The 21,351-nt window shown below is 35.4% G+C and overlaps 1 protein-coding gene across 19 annotated transcripts in view; it reads right to left on the reverse strand.

Annotated features, from left to right (window-relative positions):
- Positions 1-1,977: 1,977 nt before the first annotated feature.
- CSNK1G3 (casein kinase 1 gamma 3) overlaps positions 1,978-21,351 on the reverse strand; it is an 80,079-nt gene continuing 60,705 nt past the window's right edge. For 6 of the 19 annotated variants that reach the window (XM_026063914.1, XM_026063898.1, XM_026063897.1 and 3 more), the window contains 7 exons: positions 19,119-19,267; positions 17,775-17,870; positions 17,271-17,366; positions 10,536-10,642; positions 10,156-10,179; positions 5,606-5,698; positions 1,978-4,306 (listed from right to left, as the gene is read on the reverse strand). In XM_026063914.1, the coding sequence (XP_025919699.1) occupies positions 5,641-5,698; positions 10,156-10,179; positions 10,536-10,642; positions 17,271-17,366; positions 17,775-17,870; positions 19,119-19,267 (530 nt within the window). In that variant the 3' untranslated portion in view covers positions 1,978-4,306; positions 5,606-5,640. Of the gene's footprint in view, positions 4,307-5,605; positions 5,699-10,155; positions 10,180-10,535; positions 10,643-11,368; positions 11,555-17,270; positions 17,367-17,774; positions 17,897-19,118; positions 19,268-21,351 lie in introns of those variants that run through there. The other 13 variants (XM_026063902.1, XM_026063906.1, XM_026063901.1 and 10 more) reach the window with 13 other exon arrangements.

Raw genomic sequence — 21,351 nt, forward strand, 5'->3', positions numbered from 1 at the left:
ATGCACACAGAAAGCAACAAACAGATGCTCTGTTATTCATTGTGGCTTCAGCTTTCACCCAAGAGCACAGATGTGCAACTTACAGGACAAATTTAAGTAGTTCAAATATACCAACTCTTGGTAATCTTTTGTTATAGTATTTAAACTAACCTAGGATGAAGCATAAGAGGAAAAATGGTTAAAGATTAAGTGATAGATGCATGCACCATTACAGGAGATCATCATAAATGTCAAGTGGAATCTGTTCCTTTAAATAGGTGTGAAGTTCAAAGACACCATACCATCTAAAATGACATCTGCCTCTAAGAGGCAGAGGTTTTCACTGCAAACTGAAATTGTTTCAAGTGTACTCCTAGTGATAGAAGCCAGAAAACCCAGCCTTGAGGGATGGGAGGGGAGGGATAATACCAAAAATGTGGCCTTCTGTGCAGTGGGAATAGCCAAAGTCAGAAGGCACAGGAATCACCTTTACTGAATCAAAGGTACAAGATAAAAATCAGTTACTATTTATACACACAGTATGTCATTTGACATTTAGATACTGCATGATAGGTTGCTTACTGATACAATAGCCAAAACTGATACTAATCGCAGAGGCAATATTAGGAGACACTGTTGAAATTCCCCATATTGGTCATTGAAACATAGGCCTAGTTTTTCCTAAACTCTCAGCTATTTCTAAGGAGACTAAAGATGTTTATTTTGTTTTGCTGGAAAAAAAAATGTTTGCAACTATTTTATAAAATATAGCACAATCAAGTTACAGAATACGATTTCCGAACTTAGAAAAAAATCTTTATAAGAACATTGATTTTGAGCATCACATGAKATTTCTCATAATCATGAGGCAAGTTTAGTCTTGCTGAGGCAAGTTCAGATTGCTTAATCCACCTGTGATTTCAGTCCATGCAATGAGATTTTATCTGTCAAGTTCTGAGTGACTTGTGTGCATCTACTGCCATCCAGCCAATACTTAAGAGGAACTTTCCCTCCAATTCCTCTTTCTCACTGGGCACTGATGCTGAAAATAAGTCTAAAGCAGAGATTTTCAGCACAAGTCTACAAGGTGAAATGCAGATGGTATATCCACAGCTGATGGGACATAAGATAACTCTGGTCCTTAAGTAAACTCAAGCTCAACTGCAAATAGGCTGTTCTTCATTTATGCCTTTTCTTGTCCAAGTTTTGGCTACTCAGTGCCAGCATCTTGGTCATTTGAAAAGCAGTATGACAGTATGAACCTAGAATCTCATTTTGTATTAGCTGATCAATCTATCTAGTTATAGATGATCTCAAATAGGACTAAGAATTGATCCTAGTGGAATTTCTTAAATAGCTCATAGTTTCCCATTGCTACACACAGGTGCCTCTTATAGTGCACTATAGCTCACTGCTCTAAATCTGTAAAGGTACAAGCAAATGAAAACATCTGCCTTTGAAGGAAAGTTCTAGGAATCTGAAGTAGAAGTCTAGCAACCGATTTTGCCTATAAACATTGTTCTCAAATATATATGCCCTGCTTTCACCATAGCAAATGCTCTACAGGTAAGAGCAATAATCTCTATAGTGCACATTTGCTGACAGAGGAGTTAACTAAGTCCTTTTCTTGATACCTACTTGGTAAAATTAAGATGCATTTCTTGCATATGTCAATGCATCTATGATGGTTTTTATTCTAGGTAGCACAGAACTATACCAAGGACAGACTTTAATCCATGGATACCATGAGTAGATTTCCTAGTTATTAACATGTGTTTCAAAGTCTCTTCACGATTTTTATCATTAGGCATACTAAAGCATATTACAATAACACCTGTTAGCTCAGCAAACATACCCATAACTGCAATGTTGAGGTACTGTTTTGAGTAACATATGTTCAAATTCCTGCTGTCCAAAAAGATTAATACTGTTCGGCAATTCTCAAACTAACAGCTTCTATTTCATCCAAGACTGTAGGAAAGGGGAAAAARGCAAGTTAAAAAAACTACCTTTATTTTTTTCTTCAGTTACATTTAAACGGGGATGTATTTCATTATTTAGACATCCAGGCAATGTTGACTTCATTAGTTTAGACAGGGAAAAAAAAGCATATAAATGCAAATCATATTGGCTTTACCTGAACATACCTGCATTACTTACTACTGACCAGTTTGTTTTGCTAGAAGAAAATTTTCTTCAGCATTAAATTGGAGCACTTAAAAATACTGCTAAAAAGCAAGTGTCTAGATACTGGTCATTGCAGCAAATAAACAGATTTTATATTTTAAAATATTTTAAGTCCATAACTGGATTAATATACACATTTTCTTGTTATGTGTAAGGAGTTCGTATCTTATAAACACTGTACAGGCCAAAAACCTCCAAGAAGAAAACCAATCAGGTGCATGAGAAATACAGATACTACATGTATTTACAAATATTATGAAGCAACAAATTTGGTCAAATACTGCAAAAAAGGAYGTGTTTTCACATTAGAATGGTCAAGTAACCTCCGACCTCTTCAGCTCAAAAGAAAAGTAACTCCATGAGTTTGAGATAATCAATACCACAAACAGGTAGAGTGGAGACTGTTGATCAAGTTACAGTATGTTTTTGTAGGCCAAGTTCAGTTTTTTTAAAACAAAAACTTAAGATCATCAACAGCAAATGTGACAAAGATCAAAGTACACAATGTGTTCATATGAGCACATAACCCAAACAATGCACTACACTTTTGGCTGTTAAGGAAAAATAAATTACAAAATACAATTAAAATCCCTGTAAATGCAATAATGAATTCAAAGGTGTGCATTTATCTTTAATATACATTTTAAATGTTGCCACAAAACAGTTTAAAAATAAATAAGTATGCCAAAAGGCATGCATGTATAGAAAAAAATATTACTAGTTAGCTTTACAAGACTTATTAAAAAAAACTGAGAGAACTGGAGTTTTGGCCAACAAATCTGTCTAGTCACTTCCATCTTTTACTCCATCTTTCCAAGTAACTGGCAGCTAAACATGACAAAAGCACACCTCTGTCATTATGGCTTTAAAAGAAGCAGACTTGAAAAAATAAAACAGGCTGCCTTTTCTACAGAACAGCTGGTTTGTTCATATTGCAGGCACTTCTTAGGACTGTGGGGAAAGTACCTGACCCATCCTTGCCCTGGTATTTTACAATAGTAGTAATATTGTACTGAAAGATAAGAAAATTCCAGAAAACAAAAAGAAATCACAGCAAATTTTGGGTGCTATGGGCTAGTACRTAGAGAAGGCAATAGAAGTCTAACCCACTTTCATTGCATTTGTTTTCTAAATCAGAGTGTAAAATAATTTACAAACAGATCTCTAACATCATTACATGGCACGTCCACATGTTCAATTTAAAGATGTTGTCAATCAGCAGTTACTGTAGTGAACATTTAGGCTTTAATACCGATTCCACTTTAACCAAATTCACATTTATTTCGTAGTGTATTTCATAACTCCTCTGTAGATCCTCTTTTGAAGATACTTCAATCTTACTAACATTACTGGAAGCACAACTTACATTATACAAACATTTTATTTTTTGTAAAAACTCTCATCATTTCTACTATACTGCAACTCCGTTACAGGCATGACAAAAGCAGATTTTCAAGCTCAGACTACCAGAAATGCTTTCTGTTCATTAGTATCACCAGCATTTAGACAACTGTCATCACCTGCACTGCCGCTTCCTACTTGATATCTCTGGACAGTGACTGTACCATGATATCACAGAGAGGACAATGCTAATACAGTTTAACTGCAGTACCATCAGTAATACTGGAAAAAGAAAATCAATGCAAAAGAAAAGAAATCTTAAGACATTTTTCTAAATGCTTGTGCATCTATTTTTTCCACTTTTTAAAAGACTGCTTTTGATATGCTGTTACAGAACTCTAATACCAGATTTATGACATCTTTCTTCAGCTAAGACACTGCTAAAACTTTGTAGAGCAGGAGAAATACTTTTGAAGTTTAGCTTTAGTGAAGATAGTGTCCATTTTGTTGGTCCATTTATTGTTGGTCAAAGAAGCACTCATATTTGACAAAACTTTAAAGCTTCCAGAATAGATTAATTGAAAAATATGGATGTAGGAGAATCAAATCAAAACACAGAGGCATGACATTTTGTTTCTAAGGGAGTCCTTGGAAAACGTGTGGTCACTACAGAGATTTTTCTTTAGATCACAAGACAGCAGTTGAACAAGTAAGCAATTTCCCATGTTCTGCTTGCTTCTAAAGTCATTTGTGGCGCTGAATGGTTTTCCTTTTCCTTCGCTTGAAAAAACAGCAGCACCTGCAGGTGTGACATGGATTACATACGATATAAAAAGAGAAGCCACAAAAAACACCGTTTCGCTTGAAGCACGTAGAGAAGTTATAGCCACCACTACAAGGAATATATTAAGCTCTATTGCAGGTGATTGACTTTTTAGTGAAACTAAAACTGAAGTAAAGTTGGCACATTTCACCCTTTTTGGTGAACAAATTATATCAATGGAAAAAAATCAAAATAAAAATAGGTAAAGTTTAGAGTATTGTGTGATGGTATAAAAAGCATGAGCATTAAGGGCTGACTTAAAAATACATTTGCAAGAATAAGGCAAGTTTTAATTCCTATTTACTCTTTCACATAACTGTTAATATGCCAAATACAAGCTTGAACATATCTTAAGTTTGCATCACCTGAACTGCATACTTAAGACTTTACTGCTGCTAAGACAGGGGAACAATTTGAACTTCCTTTTAGCACTTAGAACTCCAAGAAGCCCTTTTTCCCCCMAAAAAAGTTTTAGAAAACCATGTTCATCAACAATAAAAATTAAAATTCTAATTCAGTGCTGTGATATTAGTAAAGTGAGAATCACAGCTTKAAGTGTAAAGTATACCAACATTCTTCTGCTTCATTGTATATAAGAAGAAAACTGAAATTAACAAATATTGTCAGTTTCACCTAATAACAGAAAAAATCAGCTAGTAATAAAACATCAAAAGCAAAAAAAGAGGGTGATGGGGAGGTGGCACAGGGGGAGTTAGAGAAGAGGTCTACAGAAGTCCAGGAAGTATTTTTGAAAGCAAATTAAAGAGAAGGAAGCAACAAATACAAAGAAAACTTTCATTTCCATGCARTGTTAGCCTGGTGTTATTTTAAGCAACTCCTAGCTCCTGACCACCACCTATAAAATTAAAGCTCTCATTCAGGAAAATATTCTCAGTACTTTAATTGCGATCAAAAATGAACATGCAAGCTTCCTGTCTCAGGATAGCTTGCCCCAGGGAATTCTGTAGCTTGCTTAATGAACTGCTTACTGCAGTGCTATATACACTATGAAGACTGATACTTGAGTTTTCCTCAAGCTATGCAGCACAACAGAAATGACAAACTAGAAATTCACTGCATCAATATGCCATCAGCAAGTCCTCAAGCTCATTAAGCATTATCTGTAGTTAAACTTCAAAAGGAATCCTGCTGAGTTTGTTTGGAATACGAGAAAGGAAGGGGAAAGAATTTGAAAACCAGGGAGAATAAGGGTCTAAAAATAAGTTTCTAAATGGGGTGAGAACAACATCCAAAGCAAGGGGAGACAAAAGTTACCTTCTCAAAATATCCAAGGACACCCTCTTGCTCAGTCACTGAAAAAGTAGCAGTGGGCAGAGGCAGACCAGAGCTGCTCTGAGAGTTACATAACTTTCAGTAAAAAAAAAAAAATAAAAAATTGGTTATTGATAGAGAGGAAGCCCAAAATTAAAATTCAGTAGGGGAAACTATGAGGATAAGTATTTTTATAGCTACCAGAAATAATACTAGATTTACCTTAGAAGACTTATAAAAAGAGATATAACTGCTTTGGAAAGTTGGTAGCCACCAACTGCAACCAAAATTCCCCCATAACTACAAGCTCTTTTTTTAAGATCTATCTACAACCACTAACATCCATCATTATTTAAGCTTTGAGTTTAGAAGCAGATGTATGGGGTCCAATCTAGCTTAATCCTTCATTCACCACAACCTTCTTCCAAGTATATTATTTATGTATATATTATGTACATCACATCAAAACAAAATATTTCACAATGGTCCCTTTCCAACCTGAAGCATTCTGTGATCCTATGAACAAGGAAATTCTACTCTGRTTTCTGATGGTAAATCACTTTTTGCATCTGCTTCAGGTTAAGAGGCCTCAAAGAAAGCTTACACAACTGTTTTGTCTTGATTCCCAATTTTACTATGTAGAGAACACATTACAAAAGTAACCATAGGAAAAGTAAAAGTGTGACAGATTGTTAATTTAAATTCTATAAAATGCTATCTAGAAATCTTTAAGCCTTTACTGTTGTAGTATATTTTGCTTAAATGAAATGTGTACAAGGAACATCAGTCCGCATCTCCAAGGTTTAGTACTGCTTTGACCCTCTGTGCAATTTAAGGATGCTTTGGGTTCCTTCCCAGCAAATTTCAACCCATCCTTTGCTGCAGTTCCTGTGCTGTCCTTTATTCTTTCTCCATGGCCTATTTAGTTTGCTCCTTCTGTCAGCTGGAGAAGCACAGCATCACACAATAGAGAATTCAAGAATCCTACCCTTAACCAATATTAATGCACTGCCTTTTCAACCCCCTTGTCTTCTGGATTTTGCATAATACTGTTATGAAGAGTATTTTAATAACAGCTATTGATTTTATCTGATAAATTATTATACTGTATTCTAGTTCAGGAAATTTCACTATATAATGCTCAAGAGTTCTCTGGTGTGGGAAAATAAATCCTTTATTAATGTATTTAGAATGTTTCATTAAAGGAATATAAATTCCATACAGTACTGTAAACGAGGGGACTGGCTTGGAAACCATTCCTGAAATGCATGTTTAACATCCTAGAAACGCTAGACCTGGCAAGCCTTCCAAAACCAAATAAATATAAGCACATTTAGACGGGATGGGGATGGCATATTAAGTTGCCTGGTGAGAAATTTTATGAAAAAACGTAACCCTTAAGCTAGAGATCCACAGTATAACCTCCTGAAGAACTATAACTATTTATAACAGAAAATGATGGCATGTTTTTAAGAATACCATCACTAGAGGGCCTCATTATCACTTATGCACACATTACTTTGGTTGAAGACAAATTTAAAGTTAGAGGATAGGGGCATTGTTATGGAGTATAATACAAGTTTATCACAATATTCAATATCCAATAAGAATGTACAAAAATGGTCCCTAACCTCTTCACAATAGGAATTAYACAGTCTACTAGAAATGTTTTTGCTTTTTCTGTGAAAGTTAAGTGACCTTTGAGATATGACCCAGGCCAGCAATCTCAGTATTGTTTACTAATATTTCTTGTCCTGCTTCAAAATCTTTATCATACTTTTTTTTCCTGTTAAATATCCTTCCCTCTATCACTTGGGCAGTCCCCTGGCATAACAAAGCAACTGTGTATGTGTAGTAGTTTACTGTAGGATTATTAGCATGTGCTTCCAGAATGTGAGCTGCGGAAAGGATAGAAGATCATTTCATTCTCTTTTCCTGTTTGCCCTTGTCTGCCTATGGCAGAGCCTTTTGGTTACCCAAACTACACATTTCTGAGAAAAACTGTTCTGATGAAGATGGCTAGCAAGGAGTTAAGGAAAGAAAGGCTAATTGCTCAGTGATAACTGTAAAACCACCTCTAGAAGTCTGGATCAACAGTCAGATAGAAGTAAATGTAAAAATTAGTTCTTTACATGATAAAAGAAAAGCTAAGCTCTGCAAGTGCCCAGGTAGAACAGCAATCAAGTTATTCTTCACACTCTATAACTGTTGTAATACTTGAGAGATGGCTAAAAGCTACTTTTCTACAAGAAGAAGAAATCATCTTAATTTAAGATAGACTGCTAAAGTCAGACTTGTGACACAGCAACATCTGAGGAGCCTTATGCAGACTAGAATTCTATGTGAATACATATGTAAACACACACATCGAACAAAAGAAATGTGTTGGCCAGATTGGCCCAAACAGTAAAATGCTTGCTCAAAAACTTAGCCTGATTTACAGGGTCACACTCAAACAGTAACTGTAGATCTAACATTCGGTCAAACAATACTTATGTTCATAGTTAAACCACAGGTCACAAAGAGCACCCTTTCTTCAGTCTTTTAAACTGGGATATAGTCACCTTAAGTTTTTCAAATTAGAGAAAGAAATTCAGAACAAAGCTGTTTCAGAAAAAAAAAATATTCAAGTTTGTGCCCTCAGAATACAAGGAAATATTACAAACAGAAGATATCAGCAAGAGAGGTTAACTTTCTTTGTATTTTCAGAGGGAGAAAGGATTATGAAAAAGGTACAAAGTAATAACTTATTGACAAAACAATAAGTCTCCTTAAAAAAACAAAATGTCTATGCTATTGACATGAATGAATACTGGTACTTGCATTTCCTTACACTGTTCAGCAACTATTAAACATCTCAACATCTTTTGATATTAAACTTACAACTATCATGTCAAAATATAAAATTACTTAAGCCTTCTCAGGTATTGTTACTGAGAAAAGTATGTATACCTATATATTGGTGTTTGGTGGCAAGGTTTGGTGGGGGGGTGCCTTAATTATTAGCAAAATACAAAAARAATTCAAAAAATGGTGAATGAGGAAAATACAGTTCAGACACCTCTGAAAATATGCATTTCATCCTGAAAAAAACTGTAGGATTTTGAGATTAAATCTTTTTTGCATGCAACACCACCAGTAAGACTAGGCCAAAAAGGTCAAGGATTACGTATTTGTCTATCCATTATTCAAATTAGAGGAAATGACCAAAACTAGTAACTTCTATACTTTTAAAGGAGCCAAGAGTATCTCAATGTCTCAGAATTCCCTTGCTTTTGGTAGAAATCTAAACATAGGTTTAAACATTCTAGCACTACTCCAAGTTTTTAAAAATTTGTTTTTCCTGTGTGTAGATAAACTGGGTCCTGTAGGCTTCAGAGAAAGTTATCACTGCACTTACCAAAAGGAGGGGATGGGTAACTTCTTCTAACCTACCAATATCCTAGCTCTTTAGAGGTGGTTTTTTTAGTTTTTTTTTTTCTTTCTTTCTTTTTTGGTGGTGGTGGTGGGGTGTTGCTGGGTTTGTTTGTTTTAAATAAACTGGATTCTTGCCAGAAGAATAAATGAAAGCAATAGAGCACTCTTTTTAAACATGGCAGGTAAAGAACTGGCCTTCCCACACATCATCTAATATAGAAAGCAGTGGCACAGGTGTGGTACAACAGACACTGCCATTCACAATTAACTACATATGCACACCATGTATATCAAAACCAGAATCTATAGGACAATCACTTCAGGAAACACTAAGAAATTTTCCATCATTGAAAAAGTTAGGAAAATGGGGTCCTACAAAATTCATGGCTATAATGAAATGCTTACTGTTTGTTTTTTGTTACTAATGTGTGGTTTCATACTTGAGTGCCTCTATTTTATGATCAGCTATGATCCATGCCCTTTCAAAATTCTATTCTCAGAAAAATTAAAAGATGTTAAAAATTATTCTGTCTTTAGCTATCAAGATCTGTACTTTTTTTTTTAAAACATTTGATTACTTGAATGTATATACACATTAGTGGTCCACCTCATATTAAAAATCTTAATATTTCCCCCTTTCATTTCACTGTAGTTTTAGGCACCCCAAAGTTTTTTTTAGTAAGTAGCTAACAGGTTGTCAAAGACTGATACTTTCATAAGTACAACATTTAAAGAAGTAATGAGCAAAGTTCAAACATCAGTTAGCATTTATTGCTTGTTCATATATGTGAGCAATTTTCTATATGTTAAAACACTAGCTGAGTGCTCTAACACCTGAAAAACAATGTTTTCCCCTCTAAAACAGCATAGCAAATAAGTAAAAATATTGTACTACTCACTAAAAAGGATTAGATGGAGTACACCACAGACTACACAACTTAAAGGCAAGCAAGATTTGCAGCAGGCAAAATAGCTCCTCAGCATGACTGTTTATAAAAAAATTAACTGTTTAATGATATTAAACACTTTTAATTTCCAATTTGAATTGCCATATTAAAGTTCTCTGAAATAAGTTTTAGAGCAATGAGAATAAAGACTGTGGGGCTATTTCTGCCTGTCTCTGCTTTAGAACTCACCACATGTTCAACACTTTCTGGCAGCTATACACAAAGAAAATAAGGGAGAAAAGAGAATCAGAATACAATACAGAGGAAGAATTCTACATCTTTTATACATAAATTTTGGTAGTCAGAACACTATCTTAAAATAATTATTTCAAAATTAGTTAAAAAATCAAACGTGCAAGCAATTCTCTAATAGAGATGCGTTATTGAGAGCTGTAGCCCAAAACAGCATAAAGAAAGTATACTGTTTTAATATTTAATGCCAAAATTAAGTGTAGCACTGTACTATTTTGCCCCTCACCAGTGGTTATCGAATTCAGACAAGATTTTTCAAATAACTAGATAAGTAGCTAAGCACACAGGATCAAAAGAATGCAAAATGAAGTACGTACTTTGTTTCATCCATGACTTCTACCTCTGCAGGAGCTGTGATGGGTGCATTTGAACGGCCTGCAGTTGGGTCATCTGTGTTCAATTCTCCATTTGTTGAGCTTACTACCTGTAATCACCAGAAATAAGTGAAATCATGCTAGTGGCAGACTTTGTATTTGTAAATTCCTGAAGTTACAATACATCTTCAAGACTTATTTTAGTTAATTCCACAATTCCTTTCATTCTAATATTATTATTTTAACTTTTATTCAGGCACCCCTGGCTTCCTGCCATACTTTCATCACCTCTACTAGTGGAACAGAGATCTCTATGGAAGACTCTTTAAAGAGAGTGGACTAAGTAAAGCAACTCTGCTCATCAGGCTTGCTGGTTTCCCCTAAGTGCCTTTTACAAGCCTTAAGGAAAGGCAAAAAGCAGGAGCAGGGCCTTTTCCTTTCCTGATACTAATTCAGGTAGTCTCATCCTACCTCTGCTTCTCTGATGTATTCAAGTTCCTTTGTTTCCTTCTTTGTGTGGGCTGACTCAGCTTTATCTCAAAGAGCAATCATCAGAAGAGAAAAGGTTGCAGACCTAACAGTCTAGGTGTTTGTTCTTGGTTCCCAAGATCACAAGAGCATTACTATCATCAAAAAATTTAGATTTTATCTTCAATCCCATTAATTTCCTCTCAAGTTCCTTCATAATTCTTGAGCCACCAGGACAATCCTGGTTCTCTGGGAATGTTTGCTTTGACTTTAAACCAGAAGGAGTCCAGTATTATTCTCTCTCTCTATTCCTATCAGTTTTACTGCACAACCAATGTAGCCATTCCAGAGGCCTTTCCCTTATTCACCTCAAAGAATCTGCCAGGCAGATGTTAACTGGATATAGATGAGYGGACATCAGATCAGCTGACAGTGCTAAACCCATCCATTAAAGTATAAGAGGTCTACTAGCTACAGAGTAGTAGTGTTTGGCCAAGCATCTTTGCACAAAAACATCATTCTGGTCAGATAATAGAAGAACCTGCAGAAAGCATCTGTAAAACATAATCAAGATTATAGCTTAAGCTAAAGGAAAGTGGACCAATAGTAGGTGTATTTCAAGATTCTTACCAGCCATTGCCTGAAGGTCAGAGATTAAGGTAGAAGAAAGCAAAGGGAAGGGAAGTTATCATTAGATTAAGGGGGTGGGAAATAATAGCATAACTATTATGTCTCATCTATCTATAAGCAGAGCTAATAGCCTTGCCTACTAAGACTTGCTCTATAGTTCCTGTTGTAACCAAGAGGAGCTCCAGAAGTATGTTGAGCTTTAGCTATTTTCCATGCCATATACCTGGCTCAGACTGAGTTTTTTCCTTTTGATGTTTCACTAGTATCAGAACCACTGCCAAAAAACAAACAGCAGCAACATACACTTTCCCTGGCAACCTCCATGAGCTTAACACCAAAACAGAAGAAACGATGTCTGAGATTGCAAGAGACTTCATTTCTCCATTTTTGGTCAACACCACTGGAAGCAATCCTGGGAGACTAGACTTGATTTCTGTTGTGATGGATATGTCAGTGAAGCTTCAACCAGGTGGCTTTAACTAACAGTATTCCTCATTCACAAGATGCTTTGAGATCACTGGGGACTGCAGAAGCACTGAACATTCAGTGACAGAAGCAAGTGGGAATTGTACTTTAACAAAACAAAATGGCAAGCCAGGCATTTTAAATTGAACACCCTGGCATAGTAGATTTTCACAATATTATCTTAATACTTGTCACCATTTGCCATGCTTACTGGTGAGGGGAAACAGGGTCATCCTAATCATCTTACCAGGACTGAGCAGATAAATTCATTACTACTTGTGAAATACCCAGCTATAGCAGTGTTAAGCACCACAGAAGCATATGGTGTTTCAGAATAAACTGAGCAGAATAAACTGTTTTCAGAATAAAATTCGAGGATTATGTGCTAAATCAGATAAAAATCTGATGAAATTGTAAGGGTAGATAACAAGTATTGCTCATCTTGAGTTTGAATCCAAATGAGTTTTGGACTCTTTGAATCCAAATCATAACTCTAGCCTGTACTAATGCATATAAAGCAATGCCACCCAATTAAGACTGTAGACAACATTGCCTTGCAGGCCAAATCAGTCACGAATTCTGCTCCATGATCTAGACTTAAAATAAGTTTCTCCTAAAGAGATCTTCAGACCTGTGCACATGAATTAGTAACAGGTGATTAGAACCAGAAATCTTTGCCTTCAGTTTCCTCAAATAAGTAGGGTATCCCAGGAAACAACAAAAAACACATCTTTTTGGATTGGAAGTACACCTTAGCATTCTTGACTGGTGTAAAGAACAGATAATTTCCACTGGTTTGGCAAAAAAAGTCAGATTTTTTCCCACTTTCCTACAAAAAGCAAATGAAAACATTTATGACTCTTAACCCTTTTAAAGATCAAACACACTGGCCAACCCTGTCATCTCTGGAGATTTCACATGGCTTTCTCCTTCATGCCTCTTTCCTAGGAGTGTTGATTCCACTCATGTCTACCTTTACTGGACAGCAGATTCAAAAAGGGGATCAAATTCAAGTATGTATACATTCTTCACTTGAACTGGCAAACAGGAAAGTAGGCATCTGAAAGTCATTCCTACATTAACACTTCAGTTATCAAAACTATTTCTCAAGCTACATGTTGTAGTTTCTTCTCTCTCTTCTGATGAATAAGTGGTGAGAAACTGAGAACATTTTGACAGGAACAAAAATGTATCTGAACACTTTATGGTCTGCCCTTTCATCACTGCTAGAGAAAATCTATTTTGAAGAGGCAGATGAGCAAAATAAAGGATTTTTTACTCAAACTTCAAAATTTGTGGATGGTTCTTATCAGCCTTTTGACAGCAACTCTTTTCTGGTCTCTTTGGAACCTCTATGGTCAACTCTAGATGCAAGATGACTTCAGCTTTAAAGCAGCAACAGTGATCTGCTTGGGCAAATGCATTACTTCACAGTAAYGAAGAACAAAGCTTATACTGGGGTTTTTCAACAAGCTTATGTGCTTACAGAAGAGGAAGCAGAGAGAGTGCACTGTTTCTGAAGCTATAGCAACCTATTTAGTGATTCTTTTCTTGAAAGTCTTCAAACCAACTTCAAGAGTGTTTCTTGACGATTCATTTTAGCAGAAAAAGTCTTCCTTCTGCACTTGTCTTCAGGTTTATTATTAAGAAGTCTGTTTTCTCTAAGGAATTTCACCTATATAAACTTTACAGAAACCTTACCACCAGATGGTAAGAGACTGTCCTGCCTCCCTCTAGTTAACCTCTAGGGAGCCTAAGGAGAAAGAGACCTCAGTCCTTCCCAAACACATATTCCAGATATACATCCAAATATAACAACTGCCTACTGCATGGCTTAATTTAGCTGGAAGGAAAATATAAACTTCATCTTTCTGGAAAGGGATCATGAGGTCTCTGAAAGCAGAAGTGAACCAAAACAGCATCAGTCCTGCTCCTCAAACACAAATGTCCTGAGATGCATTCCAATCCACTACTGCCGAAGACAGCTCTAGGAAAAGTCTCATTAAAATATTAGTATCAGTGAGGCTACAATTGTGATCTTACAATCATAAGTTCTATACCTTGCTAAAATAACTTACAATACTAGAAATTAGTTTCCTGTGACATCAGTAAAATATCTCAGAATCTGACCAAAACATGGACTTGGTAAAAGACTGGTAAAGCAGGGTAAAATGAACACTTGTACTCTCAAGCTCACATGCTCTGGGATCAGAAGTCAGACCAGCCATTAGACTTTTCTCTCTCTGACAAGATACTAATGGTCCCAGAAATCAGCACAACATATGTCACAGGAAAACATAAGGGAATGACAGAAATAAGAACAAAAGTCATCTGGAGATTGGAGATTTAAAACAATTTTAAGCATCTTGCTATCAGATCATATCTTGGTTTAAATTTAGAACATCAATTTTTTAGAAGTTTAATTTGAGGAGCACATATACACAGTTTGGACAGTGCTTGTTATCCTGTATGTCATAAAGCTAACAAAAGTTTACAATACTAGACCTACTACCCAATAGCCAGGCATATTAACTGTTAAATAGATTAGCTTAGATACTTATTCCTTTTAAAGCTTGATAAGAGCCAATAATAATAAGACTAAAGTTAAGCCTGAATACCAGTTTCTCAATGATAACAGTAAATCTTCAGGCTATCACCATGTTTTGTTTTGGATTTGAGTACAGGCAAATTAATCTTATTTACTGTGTTCAAAATTAAGGCAGAACAGCTCTCAGAAAACGTATCTGACATTTGACTTGCTTACCACCGGAATAAGGAATTACTAAAAGTTGAAGACTACTTAAGCAAATAATCTTTTGTTCCATTACAAGTCTTAGTAACCAAATTCCCCACTCTTCAAAAATAAAGCCAGTCTGCATAACTAAGCAAATCACTAGTGACATCTAGCATGCCATATTTTACTTTCAACAAGTTTCCAGTTAAGATAAAAAGAATCAAGATAATTCATGCTACCTTTTTAACACACAAACTTAGGGATACCGACTTGTTTCATCTAACATTAATATCTTAACTTCTTGAAAGAGGCTTCTTGCAACTCAAAAGTAATTACATCCAATATCTAAACTTTTGAGCAGAACTTTTAATTGCTTTGACATACAGCAAGTTGCTTTCACTAATAAAGCTATAAAAACTAGAAAACCACTGTACTACAGCATTTTTACCTTATTTCAAATAGAGGTGTGAAAGAATGAATGTGACATTTTTGGAGGAATAGTTTTCCCTTAGAGTGCAGTTTGCTAACAGCATTTGTATTTTTAACATGAATTAATGCTACAGCATAGGATTAGACATGTTAAGCACAACATCCCTATGTGATATAGCCTAAAGAGTTTAGGCTAGCTTAAGTTTATACAAAAATCAGAATAACTACTATTAATGACCAAACAATTTAGAATCTGATTGTTTCCTATTTGAACATTATTACAAAGAACATAAGCATACATACCAACTATATATATACACACACATACACCAGCATACAATCCACTCAAATTTAATATACATAACAATGAAGAATCATTAACATTTTAATAAACAAATCTGCTACAGAAGGACCTCACAGATGGCAATGAATTAAAAATCTGTAATGGCAGTGACCTAACATTCTGATGTCTCTTTAAAAGAAAGTTTTCTGCCAGGAGATTTTCATAGATTACAGAAAGGATGATAATTCAGCAAACGGCTGATCTCAGAGATGAGAAATGACTCACTAATGTCACAGAAAATACAAACACACTAAGTCCATTCCTTAGATTCAACTTTCCTTTGAACAATTATCTGTACTTTTAGAACTTATCCTCTTGGAGATGATCAGGAATCTGGCTAAACTAGCTAGTTAGTGTTCCAACTTATAAGCATGATTTAGTTAGTGTCTGCTACAACAAAGAGATATTTAACAGCAGAAGAATCAAACTTCAGAACAAAAGTGAATACTTTATATCTGCTTTTAATAAGGAGGCATGACCATCTCCACATCTCAATCACAATCTCAAATCCAATTTAGATTCCACATTATTATACTGTTCTCAGAGGTAAACTCACTACATTTAAAGTTGATGTTATGGAGAGAACTATTATATTCAAGTCAAAAATACTGGTACAGTTTTCAAAATATTTGTCAATGGGAAGCTATTAACATGGCTTTAAAAATAAAGCTTTTCAGGAAGTAGCCTAGAACAATTAAGCTTTTCTTAGTAAACACTAATAATTATTTATTAGCTTTTCTTATATGACCCAATAGCCGTTTCTAAAGCAGCAAAATTTAGTGGATGTAAAGTCTAAATTAAATATCAAAGCACTCTAAGAAGATACTACATTTATTCTACTGAATTATCAAGGTGATAGGACTGTAGCTCTGTTTCCTTTACCCTGGAATTTTCACCCCTTATCTTCAGGAACAGATACAAACTTTCCAAAAACAAACTAAAAGAAACATACATAACTTATATTCTCAGAATCAAAAATGCAAGCACAGGAAAAACTTAACTTTTCCCCATGTAACATGTAATATGTTACCTCAATCACTTTAATTTAGAACTGAAATGTCAAATTGTTATACAGATTAAGCAGCTGAAGTTTTGAATCTTTATATTAAATTTAGATTTGTGATTTAGATTACTGATAAGTATGAAGTACAGCCCTAGGAAACATTCTTCTAGTCAGCTGGTGTTTGTAAAAAAAAAAAAAAAAAAAAAAAAAAAAAAAAAAAAAAAAAAAAAAAAAGAGAAAAGTTTAAGCAAAATCACTGGTTAATACTTTTGCTTGAAGTCTGCATGAGCACTATGACTTTAATAAATACCGAATTAAACTGATAGTATTCTAGTCACTAGTACAATTAATACCATATTGGATGTCTAAACTTCAATTGTTTTCATTGATGTAAGTATATAGCCCTTTAGAAAGATGGATAGTTTCAAGGTTTTAGGCTTTCACCGAAAACATGCAGCAGAAATTCAACATATAAGATGATCCATAGCTTTCCACACCTGTTTTCATTTCATTTTGGTAATTGTAAAGCAGGAAATAGCAGGCACATTCTGAACATAACTGGAAAGCAAATTTAAGCTGAAAACAGGAATCATGTCAGGCACTACAGGAGACTAATATTACATAACACAAAAGTTATGCGAAGTCATGCAAAGAAGCAGAAAATACCTGTACCGAGCCACCATGTCTGTCAGCTGCTAAGTGAGCTCTCAAGTGATGTGGATTGGCTTGCTGGGAGTCCCAAGCTGCCCTATGATCTGCTGACTACCATTGTTTGGACATGTTAGGCATATATGCAAAAGGAAAAATAAAAATCCAAAACTTTAAACCGCTCATGTATAAATTGTCTTTCTAAAAAAATCACAGAATCTCTACACATTCAATTCCTATATAGAATGTACATCCATGCTATCTATATACATACATATGTTTACAAGTATATTTTGATAGAAGAGCTGCAATTCAGCTAAAACTAAATCCCTCATAAGAAAAAGCCCACCACCATTATAACCCTGTAACTAAGCTTAGGTAAATGGACAAAGATCTAAATTCATGTTTTTACTACCACTGTTATTATCCTGGTTTTAAAATAAAAGCAAGAAAACACACATATGTGGCAAATCATTAGAGAGAAGACAAAGTAATGCTGCTAATCTCACATGAGCAGTTTACCTGAATTTTGCATTGCTGCATCTTATCTCTGTGCTGATGTGCTTCTCTGTTTGATGATAGCGCAGGATCTGAATGAATTGAACCCACTGGAGTAGGCTACAAATATAAACATTATGTAGCAACTGGTAAAAAAAATAAATTTTCTAAGTCTTACCAAAAATTACTGCATTGTAATCCAAAATAAAGTTTAAATCTGTCATCAATTGTTATATATAGTCTCAAATTATCAAGTTAGTAAAATTACAGTAGATATTAACCAATACCAAAAATAAAGCAAATCTTATTTTCTGTATTCTTTAAAATACAACAATTACAGTAATTTTCTGTTTAATTACAAAGTTATTTCCTTAAAAAAATTAAGTTATTCTAAACTGGTATAAATATAAGAAATTGTATAACATTTTTAAATTTTATCTGCTAACCCTGTAATTTTCAAAGTGGTCTGTGCTTTATTCAGAAGACTGGACCCAGAACAACAACTACACAATTGCATAAAGTATCAGTTATGAATATAATCATGTCAGTTTTCTATGAGGTCTCTTCAATTAGCATCCATTTATGGGACGTTCTGGCGAAAGTCTAAAGAAAAAATATTTAAAGCAAATTTTAATGCTAAATGCTGAAAAAACATACTAGCAATAAAATGTCRCAATTCTTCCAGAGACCGCACAGGGAACTTCAGGGGAGAATGTATAATTTGGAATTGTTGAATTTATGCACACATAACCCCTCTCCTACTCATTTGAAGAGGGGAAGACAACTTCTACGTTCTGAAAAAATCTCATTTTAATATTTCTTTGAAAAAAAAAAAAAACAGAGTATTTGCTGTAACTTTAGGCACACTGCAATGAAAATTGATTTCCTACACTGTATTTCATTAAAATGATGCTTATAAAATGTACATACAGTTTCTCCATAATTAACTGATAAGTATCTGGTATAAATCTCAGGTGCAGAGAAGTGATTTTTTTAATGTTTTAGAAACTCTGGAAAATTCTCCAAATGAAGAAAAATACATGCAGTGATGACAGTCAGTCGCAAAGTTTTAAAGTCTTTCTTCTTCAGCTGAAAAAACAGTTTGAATTCCTACAACTTTTTTTTAAAGACAGAAAAGGGATTCTGTTTGATATTAAAAAGAGTACATGTTTGGGAAGAGACTCAGTATGAAAAAAAATCAAGCCAAAAGGTAACATTTGAAAATGCATCTGAAAATGGATTTGTAATAGCAACTGCTTACAACTCTTACAGCTGGCATGAGAAGCACATGTATCTTATAATTCAAGACTAACAACATCTCAGAACTGATGAAAATATCCAGCATCTTAACAGTTTAACTGTACTCACCAACTGTTTGCCAATCCAGTCATATTCATAATCAAACATATAGCCCTTCCGATCAAATAAGTCTGTGAAGAGCTTTCGTAAGTAGTCATAGTCCGGCTTTTCAAAAAAATCTAGCCTTCTTACATAACGTAGATATGTAGCCATTTCCTCTACATAAATAAGAAACATGCATAACTGTCATGTGTGTTTCAATGGCTCTCCAAAAACATTATTATGACATTTTAAAATAACCCTTTCTTCTGCCTCTCACCATAAGAACTGAACAGTTTGCCATGATTCTGAGAGTTATCAGAAAGAAAAGTTACTAACAGTAACAGTATTCAAGATGCACTGCCACATTCTAAATACATTCTAGGAAAATACACTCACATCCTACCATGTGAATACCCTTAATTTCACCTTCACATTACCTGTAGAGATTATCCATCTTCCATCCAACCTTCCCAAACTCATGCTCTGTGTGACAGAAAGGTATGGAGGGAAATGCCTCTTTACTTCCCCCCCCTCAAGAAACTGTACAAAAACAAGCCTTAGGAAAGGCAAAGGGGATCATATAAACATACTGGGTGGACTATGTCTCAAAGAGCACTTGTCACTGGAAAGTGATCTCCCTTTCTTTGAGAAGGGATCCACATGTACATTCTGAAGTGGGCAATTCCAACTGTCCTGACAAAAAACACTTGGTATGGTCTCTGCTGTTGAGCAATCACTGTAATATGACCTTATGGAAGACTATAGCACCACTGGATGCTTCAGGCATCAAATTCAGTGGAGGAGTTGGACAGAAGCGGCAGATATCCAGAACAGAAACACCACAAAGAACAACTGACATTACCTGAGCTCTTGTAGTATGATTTCTGACCAGTGTCAGAAGTTTACTATTACTGTTTAAATAGCAGGTCAGCATACAAATGGAGATTCATTTGGGTGGGCATTACATGGGAATTGTAGAACTCTCAGATCTCCTGGTAGCAGAGACAACCAGGGAGATTTTTGAAAGGGCCTGGACCTGTAAAGATAAAAGGAAAGAACTATCCTAGTCATTAAGAGTATGAAGTACAGACTGAGCACTAGCAGACGGAGCTGCCTAATTAAGATGGAACTCCAGCACCAGCTCTTGGCAGGAGCATAGAGCAAGTCGTTACAGAAGTCCTATTCTTTAGGAATCATATAAGCCATGAGGGGCTGAATTTCCAACACCCTTCTGAGACAATAGCTATAAGGAACAGCCACCCTTATGGACAGAAGACAAGAATCCAAGAGCTGAAAAGCACAGGCTTCAGCTCCCTTTGAGAAACTGTTCAGACAGGTGATCACATTTGCAGTAATGCCCTCAGGAATCAATGAACTGAGGGGCATGTGGAAATACAGCAGTCTGAGAAAGCAGCATATGGTGAGAAGAGATAAAAGTTACCAAGCTTTCACAAAAGTCCTATAGGTCTTTCCACTCCAACAGGTCTTATAAGAAAGACAGTATTAAGCACTATGGTTTGGGCAGGAGCAGATGGAGCAGCGACTGGGAAGATTTCCTTGGCAACAAAGATCCAAGTCAGCAGGCAAGCAGGACTCTGCAATAACCATACTGCCTGAGGAGGTCAGTGTTTGAAGAAAGTGAAGAGAAGTGTTGATACATCACCAAGGACCTCTTTAACCAACCTATCCTGTGGTAAATCAGGACTCAAAGGATACAAGGTGCATATTCAGAGGTATGGAGACTGGAGCTAAGCCATTTAATGTGGATGAACCTGCTACAAAACAATTGCTGACTCCAAAATCAGAGAAGACCCTCATTGCACATTTGAAGCAGAAATACTGAGTTTAAGTCCTTGCTCACATTTTATGTATGGCTTGAAAGAGCAGCCATGTTGGCAGTTCTCAAAGACAGTACAATCTCACTCAACATGGGATGAAAAAGATGCATTTCACATGCAACAAAAAACAAAACATCTTCCGCTGAAAGTACTGAATTCTCTTGCCTTCTGGAACTTGAGTTAGCTGACTGAAAGGAACTGAAGAGGTGGTAGATGCACTTCCCATTATATTCCATGCCATAAGAGGGAAGCATGACAGGGCAAAGGTACATCATCTATGGACACTGGAAATGCAAGAACTTCCACATGCAAGAATACAGCTGTTATGATGTGGACTCTCCAAGAAGTTTATCTGTGTGTTCTCCAGGATCAAATATATTTTCCTGTTTCATTTTTGGGCCCAAACCTGCAAACAACCATGT

Source organism: Apteryx rowi, unplaced genomic scaffold (genome assembly GCF_003343035.1).
Source record: "Apteryx rowi isolate R43461 unplaced genomic scaffold, aptRow1 scaffold_203, whole genome shotgun sequence".
NCBI lineage: Eukaryota > Metazoa > Chordata > Aves > Apterygiformes > Apterygidae > Apteryx > Apteryx rowi.